At 33.1% G+C, this 10,000-nt stretch overlaps 1 protein-coding gene across 19 annotated transcripts in view; it reads right to left on the reverse strand.

The window, feature by feature from the left end:
• Positions 1–10,000, reverse strand: part of LOC122789306 (calcium/calmodulin-dependent protein kinase type II subunit gamma) — a 2,351,533-nt gene that overhangs the window by 179,672 nt on the left and 2,161,861 nt on the right. For 10 of the 19 annotated variants that reach the window (XM_044056632.1, XM_044056627.1, XM_044056637.1 and 7 more), the window contains one exon: positions 4,663–4,767. The exons of the other annotated variants lie outside the window; for them this stretch is intronic. In XM_044056632.1, the coding sequence (XP_043912567.1) occupies positions 4,663–4,767 (105 nt within the window). The remainder of the gene's footprint in view (positions 1–4,662; positions 4,768–10,000) is intronic. 19 annotated transcript variants of the gene reach the window in all.

The following is a 10,000-nucleotide window of genomic DNA, read 5'->3' on the forward strand; positions in this document are numbered from 1 at the left end:
TATTTAAGAGAGGTAAGCACTTTCTTTCTTAAATAATGTAATTGTATAATAGCAATAAACCATGCTTGGTTGTGGCTATATAAGGATTTACCTGTGTTTGGCTTTCTTTAATCACTCAGGTTTCACCCTGTTCATCAAACCACTCCAACTGTGGGTAAATCCATATATACACACTCCCAGTCATGGATCATTGCTTAACTGTAGCAGGCAGTCTGTAACTATACAATTAAGGCTGACTAACTGTGCATGCATGTGTGCATGAAACTGGCTCTTACAGTGAAAGTTTGTCCCCTTAAATCACCTATTACAATACTATTACAATATATGTCAAATTCTTCTACATCATCCTCTTCCTTCTTTGAAGGTGGGACTGCCAAAAGAATCATTCATATTATGAAAAGGGAAGGGAATTATACAGGAATACAGATGCTCATCTATATTGCTCCCCCTTGACAAAATAGTCAATAAATGGGCTATGGCTTGTTTGGAAATAATGGAATTATAAACAATTCATAAGGTTTTTGGCCTACATCTGCTACAAAATACAATTGTGCTTGAAATTACAGAATCTGAATTTGGTCTTGTATTGTTGATAAGGTTTCTTAAATTTCCAAGGCATTTGATATAATGGATAATGTTTAAACCATTAATATAATACATTGCCATATAGAAAATGATGTCACATATGTAGGCTACCAATATGAACATATTAGATAACCATTACATGAAATGTCTGTGCATCATAAGATTATGACATGAAACTATGTACAACAAAATGGTGACATGTACCCTGTACTGGCTATGCTGACCCAATCACATGTAAAACAAGAATGAAGGGGTACTCAGTGCTTTTACATGCTTCAGGTCTTCGAATAGCACCAGCATATGTGGTCAGAAAAATGTTTGACAAAATGGAAAAGTACATGAGATACATAGAAAAGAAACTTGCAGAGAAGCCAGGCATCTGTGGAGTCTTTTTACAAGAGAAATAACCCTTCCAAGATTGTGCACATACAGATAGTAGTAATACTTGCGTGAATAGATCCTAACTACCATTGCCCTTGATTTTAGAGTACATATTTTAATGGGGGACAAGCCTTGTTCTCTCCTCTTTTTTTTGTTTATTGTTTTTCATTTTCTTTTAAACTACAGTTAGGGATATGCCTTGATATTATTTATTAAAGCAAAATCTGGTACAGATGCTATTTTCTTCCAGGACTTGGACTTGAAATTTTATAGACACTTCATTAACAGCAAAGGCCAGCAAAACACAGCTGTTGACAACAAATAACTTGCCTTAATCTAGCCTAAATTTAAATTCTCAGCAGAGACTGAAATAAAATGAAAAGCCTTGCAATTCAGTGATCACTTTTATATTAAACTTAGTCTGTGCTGTTTTTTCTCAGCTACACAACACTGTGGTTCTCATAACTTTCATGTAAAACATTTCATTTTTCTGAGAAGGTAAATAAAGTCAGTTACAGCTTCTATTCTACTCAAACCTAAGGAGGGCACACATGGATAGAAATAAGGGTGAGGATTCTTGTTAGCGATGGGTTGGGGAAAGGCACAGCACTACAGACTTACAGGCCGCCTGGACAGAGAGTTGGTTCCGATGGCATAGATTCTGTCAGGGGGAGGCTTCCTCTTCGAACCCTTCCACTGTTCTCCTCACCAATGCTACTGGCAGGCACTGGTATTGAATTTAAAACAGAGAATAATCATAAAAGCATAAAAGCAACAAAACACATGCAAACATATAAAAAAAGCAACAAATAAGCACAAATGATATGACAACATAAAGCACATATAAAAAATCAAAACATGCTTATGGCACTAAAGCAGCACAATTTACAGTCTATAGTTTAAAGTAATTGTGTGGAATTTGTACAGCATACAATTTTATTTAATTTGTGTATGAATGATCTGTGATTTCTGGCTATCAAACCCCTTTGATGTAAAATAAAACAATTTTAGAACATACATACAAAAATAAAAACATACATACATAAAAAACAACAAATACTTCCTTTATAGAAGCACCTCTCCCTGCTATGACTCTTACAATGATGACACACGAGTACTTTATAATTTCTAAAATTAATTGGATGGACAATGTAAGATGGATTAGCAGAAGTCCACGAAACAGTGTTATGAAAGAAGCCCTACTTCACCTGTAATTAAATTGATATCTCAGTTAACGAGTCTCATGGTAATTAATTGATCTGCTGACTGTGGAACACTTACATTTAATTGACAAAACCTGGTTGAATGAGTACAGCACTGTTAATTTTTGAGAGGGTACATTAATTCTGTCTGGTGATGCTTTAGAGGCATTCACACATTTTCTTAGGAATGGCAGAAACTGCTGCCTAACAATGCTATTGCAGACAAACACGATAACCTGTTAGAGTTTTCTAAAAAAATATTCTTGATGTTTTGACTTGTAAAATCAAAATGATTCCTAGGCGAAATGGGCCAGAATATTACATTTGGGACTAAAACCAGAACAACTACTCTGAAACACTATGGAAAAATATGTATATGTGTATATGTATATATATATATATATATATATATATATATATACACACACACAATACAGAGTGGGGGTCAGTAGGTGAGTATATATATACACACATACATACACACACAATACAGAGTGGGGTCAAGTCATAAATATGGTTATTTATACAATGACAGCTCATTTGTATTCAAAAATGAGCATGCTGATTGGATTTTCCAGTCAGCATGCCAATTGTAAACCAAGCATACACCAATAGAATAAAGTCCATACCATTGAGCGTCCAGACATTTTACTGAAATATGCTGAAGGACAAAGAAAAATCAGATATGTTCTCAAAAGTAAAGAAACAGAAATGCACCTGATTTGCCTTCTACTTCTGTGCTCTCCATCATAAAATCTGGACGGACCCCCCCCAAGTAAAATAAAAAAAACAGCAACAGAGATTCTGTTTTCTCCATTGATTCTCCTACACTGCACTGATGCACTGTGCAATCAAGGGGATGTAAGTCGCATATACATGCTAAGTATATTAGTAAAGAATGAAAAACGTGGAGGAACATAAAAAGACATTATTTAAGAGAGGTAAGCACTTTCTTTCTTAAATAATGTAATTGTATAATAGCAATAAACCATGCTTGGTTGTGGCTATATAAGGATTTACCTGTGTTTGGCTTTCTTTAATCACTCAGGTTTCACCCTGTTCATCAAACCACTCCAACTGTGGGTAAATCCATATATACACACTCCCAGTCATGGATCATTGCTTAACTGTAGCAGGCAGTCTGTAACTATACAATTAAGGCTGACTAACTGGCTCTTACAGTGAGAGTTTGTCCCCTTAAAGCACCTATTACAATACTATTACAATATATGTCAAATTCTTCTACATCATCCTCTTCCTTCTTTGAAGGTGGGACTGCCAAAAGAATCATTCATATTATGAAAAGGGAAGGGAATTATACAGGAATACAGATGCTCATCTATATTGCTCCCCCTTGACAAAATAGTCAATAAATGGGCTATGGCTTGTTTGGAAATAATGGAATTATAAACAATTCATAAGGTTTTTGGCCTACATCTGCTACAAAATACAATTGTGCTTGAAATTACAGAATCTGAATTTGGTCTTGTATTGTTGATAAGGTTTCTTAAATTTCCAAGGCATTTGATATAATGGATAATGTTTAAACCATTAATATAATACATTGCCATATAGAAAATGATGTCACATATGTAGGCTACCAATATGAACATATTAGATAACCATTACATGAAATGTCTGTGCATCATAAGATTATGACATGAAACTATGTACAACAAAATGGTGACATGTACCCTGTACTGGCTATGCTGACCCAATCACATGTAAAACAAGAATGAAGGGGTACTCAGTGCTTTTACATGCTTCAGGTCTTCGAATAGCACCAGCATATGTGGTCAGAAAAATGTTTGACAAAATGGAAAAGTACATGAGATACATAGAAAAGAAACTTGCAGAGAAGCCAGGCATCTGTGGAGTCTTTTTACAAGAGAAATAACCCTTCCAAGATTGTGCACATACAGATAGTAGTAATACTTGCGTGAATAGATCCTAACTACCATTGCCCTTGATTTTAGAGTACATATTTTAATGGGGGACAAGCCTTGTTCTCTCCTCTTTTTTTTGTTTATTGTTTTTCATTTTCTTTTAAACTACAGTTAGGTATATGCCTTGATATTATTTATTAAAGCAAAATCTGGTACAGATGCTATTTTCTTCCAGGACTTGGACTTGAAATTTTATAGACACTTCATTAACAGCAAAGGCCAGCAAAAACACAGCTGTTGACAACAAATAACTTGCCTTAATCTAGCCTAAATTTAAATTCTCAGCAGAGACTGAAATAAAAATGAAAAGCCTTGCAATTCAGTGATCACTTTTATATTAAACTTAGTCTGTGCTGTTTTTTCTCAGCTACACAACACTGTGGTTCTCATAACTTTCATGTAAAACATTTCATTTTTCTGAGAAGGTAAATAAAGTCAGTTACAGCTTCTATTCTACTCAAACCTAAGGAGGGCACACATGGATAGAAATAAGGGTGAGGATTCTTGTTAGCGATGGGTTGGGGAAAGGCACAGCACTACAGACTTACAGGCCGCACGACAGAGAGTTGGTTCCGATGGCATAGATTCTGTCAGGGGGAGGCTTCCTCTTCGAACCCTTCCACTGTTCTCCTCACCAATGCTACTGGCAGGCACTGGTATTGAATTTAAAACAGAGAATAATCATAAAAGCATAAAAGCAACAAAACACATGCAAACATATAAAAAAGCAACAAATAAGCACAAATGATATGACAACATAAAGCACATATAAAAAATCAAAACATGCTTATGGCACTAAAGCAGCACAGTTTACAGTCTATAGTTTAAAGTAATTGTGTGGAATTTGTACAGCATACAATTTTATTTAATTTGTGTATGAATGATCTGTCATTTCTGGCTATCAAACCCCTTTGATATAAAATAAAACAATTTTAGAACACACATACAAAAATAAAAACATACATACATAAAAAACAACAAATACTTCCTTTATAGAAGCACCTCTCCCTGCTATGACTCTTACAATGATGACACACGAGTACTTTATAATTTCTAAAATTAATTGGATGGACAATGTAAGATGGATTAGCAGAAGTCCATGAAACAGTGTTATGAAAGAAGCCCTACTTCACCTGTAATTAAATTGATATCTCAGTTAACGCAGTCTCATGGTAATTAATTGATCTGCTGACTGTGGAACACTTACATTTAACTATGTACAGCTACTCTCATCTATCTATATATATGCATATATATATATATCTATATATATGCATATATATATATATATATATATATATATATATATATATATATATATATATATATATATATATATATATATATATATATATATATATGTGTGTGTGTGTGTGTGTGTGTGTGCGCGTGTGTGTGTGTATATATATATGAGTGTGTGTGTGTGTATACATTTATATATATATATATATATATATATATATATATATATATATATATATATATATATACACATACACACACACACACATATATATATATATATATATATATATATAAACTCTCACACACATGATACACATACCAGTTTGTTCTATTTACAAGGTCTCAGATGTCAAACAGTACATTTTTAAGTAATAAGCAGTGATTTCATCCACTGGGTGCAGCACTGCACAAAAATACAGGTTATCTGCATATACCGCAATACACAGGACAGTTGAACCTTGGTCCATTACCAAAAGTTTGGCTTTCTAACCTTCGCACAAAATTGGTAATTTCCAAGTTTGGATCATTTGAACATTTCATTCATAGTACAAAGGAAAGGGATGAGTCTGAATCATAAAACTCCATAATAAGGATGTCCCCCGTTTCAGTTCTTATCTAGCTGATAGATGGGACTTAAGCTACACTCCATAATAGTCGCTAGCTCAGCAGGTATGGAACTACTTACTGACAATGAACAGCTCTGAAAACTGTGTGTTGCAGAGCTATCAAATTTTGTTACATGCATAAAGACAGAATGGAGGTTCTACTACCAAATACTATAGGATCAGCAACCAAAAGTAAGTTAACAAGGAACACCCAGAATCACATTTTCTGCAGAACGCTACATATTTGTAGTGACAAGAAGTCCATGTCTTAACAGGTCTAACTCCTCTAACCAAAGTAAAAGCAATTAAATGAGGGAATGTATTTTAAAACAAAAGTCACTGATCTTTCTTTTGTGAGTTTTCCTCACCTTGGGTATGTTAGTCTATCAATATTTTCTTATTTCTTTCATAACACTTCCACTCTCTAGGCTGACAGTGTCTTCCTAACTTAGTTGAATTTCCCTAATTAATTTATCAGGGGGTTCTTTCCTGCATTCTAGGGAGAAATAGCTCTCCTTTAACTACATCTAGTGGCACAGTAGTATACAGTGAATTTGCACACCAGGTGCTAGGCCTCCACTGGTGAATATGTTTCACTAGTGCTCCTACTCCCCTTGCTTTTCTGCATATTAAACACATAATGTATATATGTGCTGACTCAATGAGTGTCTCTATTTCCTCAGTACTGTCTAACAATGCATCAGTTATATGCACCTTCATGCTGGCTCATCAAATGGTCAGGTACATGACCACAGAATGTCTCTTGTAATTAAGCACCTGTAGAAGTGGAAAATACCACTTCCTTTCAATAAGACAGAACAATATGTGCCAGCCTTTCATTCCTACCACCTTTCACTTAGTTCATGAAGAGCTATGCTGATTACCTTAACTGTGGTCACCCACTTCTGACATTGCAATTTCAGTTCCAAAGAGCCAACTACCCTGTGCCACAGTCTTTACCGTTTTCAGATTTTATAGACCATTATTATTTACACGCAGTTTCAGATCTTCATTCACAAAGAAATATGGCTTTACTTCCAGGAACTCTACAATTCTTCTAATAAAGACAACAAGCTGAACTTGTGCTAACAAGCAAATCTTGCTGTACTGCAGTGGTTACCCTTTTCCCCCAAATAAAACTGTTTACCACTGCTGTGCATTTCCTTTCCTGCAGAGTTGCTTCTTTTTGGCTTTCACCTGTACTGTACAGCGCATTACCAGTTCCAAGTATGGAAAAAGACTCACAACCTTCCTAAGATGTACCAACTGTATCTTACCCCTGTACTGCCTATGTAAACACATTTGTCATTTGGCTGATACATGGCCAAAATAAGTTTCCAAGGATGAAATGAAGTGTGCTTACCAGTTAATCAACAAATACACCTAACCAACCCAAATCAAACAAGAGGCATCTCATCTCCTCCCTGCTTTAAATCCCAACTCAAATCTCACCTCAGAACCCACTGGCTCTGCCCATGGACTAACCCTGACTAGTTTTCGATATCCTCACAAGTACTTCCTTTTTTTCTGATTACAGAACTTTAACTAACACTTCCCTATTTCTTCTATCATGCTCAATTTGTACACCTATTAAATGTATAGATTTTGTAGTTAATTTCTAATATTTCTTCTGCAAATATATGCTAATGAATCTTCTCATAGCTAATTGTTTTTTTCTCTGTTATTAATATATGCTTTTGAAGCTTTTCTCCCCGGGCCTCTGCTGAAAATAGACATAGATCCAGTCGGACCAGCCCGGTCAACAAATGTAAAATAAAATAAAATAAAAATAAATTTAACTAGCAATGCTTCTCTACTTTACAAGCATGCTGTCCCAAATCTCATGCTTCAATGGATTTCATATTTCATTAAACATTCATTCCATAGTTGTTCCTCTTCTGTAGTGAGACTGCCTTCTACAATTAGACGGCTGTACCTCATCTCAAAATATATGAAGCAGGATCAGACCTAGCCATCTTGCAGTCCAAACCACTTCTACACTGGCCAATGCATTAAGCATAGATCAATACTCCTAAATTAAAAGTACAAAATGGAGATAAAAAACGATGGCTACGGTTAATGCCTTGGCTCAAAAATATCAACAACTACTAAACCATAACAAATGAAAAAAAAACAAAACTTTCCTTATATTCTGTACCGCCAAATGGGCTATATATTAGCAAACGGGTCTAAATTACTGTGAGAATAAAATCATACAAATCTATTAAGAATCTTCAAAAATAAGATGGTGGTAGGCATAGAAGATGCTGTATATGAATGTAAATATTAATGGAAAGATTTAAATAACTGATTTATTCATCCAATATTAGTTTTAGATAAAAAAAAAAACAGCTTAAGTATTACTAAAACATTTCTGGAAAAAATTACAAATGTTTTACGACACTAAATATATTCGGAAAAGTTGTTAAAATAAAACAAGGCACCAGGTACACAGGGATTAATTCCTGAAATATATAAAATGTTCCCTCAAAAAGTAATTCAAATGTTAGGCAATGATGTTAATAATGTACAAAATAACAAATTCATTCCTATATCTTGGACATATTCACGAACAGCCCCATTTTTAAATTAAGACAATAATCCAGTTACATTTTCAGAGGAATGTTTATTATTGCTATATGTTGAAAGACTGAAATCTTGTACATTATAAAGCATTGTTTTCCCTGATTTATTTATACATTTAAGAGCTTTAATTTACAGTACAGAAAAATGTGGTTTTCATGACTTACTTATAAATTTAAACATTTTAAGTTAGTATTAAAAATTGGGAATATTTGCCTCAGGCAGTAGAAAAAAATGGAATGAAATAAGATTACCCATTAATTCCTTTTGTTATCTGCTTTAGCTGTGTTGCCACTATCTAATTCAGTTAAGGGAAAAATTAAATGGTTTTGAAAAAAATAAGAAATATGAATTTAAATATTTGTGGATGACATTTTAACAATTAACACTAGTGAATCAAAATAGCATTTAAATATACATATAACATATTGAGAAAAATGTAGGACTTACATTAGTAACAATACAAGAACTACAGCAAAATGCATACCAGACTATAACTGCTATAGCAATCAATTAAAATATATAGGAATTACATTAAAACAAACTAAAGTCCATAACAAAAGAAAACTCTCATCACATTATTGACCATTTTAATAAACTACTATATAATTGCAATAAAACATTTCTTGCACTTGGAGAGAGATTACATTTAATAAAATTATTTTACTAAAGATTTTTAACTAATCTAAACAAAAGCTTTATTATTTAATAAAGATTAAATTAAGAGAATAAAATATTTATTTCATTTCTATGGTACTCCAACAGACCAAGAATAACTTACAAAAATGTATTCAGATCATGGACAAAAGGATTCATAATGTTACCAGACACGCACATTTATGCACTAACTTCCAAATTTAAAATCATTACATAAGAGATAAAAACTGCTTAGCTCTACCTTTGAACTTATATAATGACAAAAAAGTAAATAATCTAGAACAATCTGGAGAATAAAAAAGTAGTTGATAATCAAGAATCATTTCCAACATGATTTAAACTCTCAGTTTAATTTACAATATATAAATAATACTCTGAAAAAATGTCAACACTTGACAAATTAAATACTAATGAATGGGTTTATTCACTATATAGCCTTTTTGTGGAATTGTATTATTATTATTATTATTATTATTATTATTATTAGCAGGATTAAACAAAGAGAAAATGAATTTATGGAAACAAATATTTAACTGTTTGATATAATTGATCAAATGGAACAAAACTTAAAAAATATCTTAAAATCCAATGAAAATTTACATGAAATGATGATGAATTGCTAAATATTAAAAGCGTGTGGAATTACAACAAAAACACAGGGATTTAATATTGTGATCTAAATAAATATCCTTAAATTTTGGAACATGCAGCTAATATAGTACAAAACAATTCACTGAATAAGCCAGAGTTACAGTACATAAATAAATATTAGGGGAATTTACAGAAAGCAGTCATA

The sequence above is a fragment of the Protopterus annectens genome, chromosome 14.part0 (assembly GCF_019279795.1).
Source record: "Protopterus annectens isolate FY-2018-M chromosome 14.part0, PAN1.0, whole genome shotgun sequence".
In the NCBI taxonomy this organism is placed as follows: Eukaryota; Metazoa; Chordata; order Ceratodontiformes; family Protopteridae; genus Protopterus; species Protopterus annectens.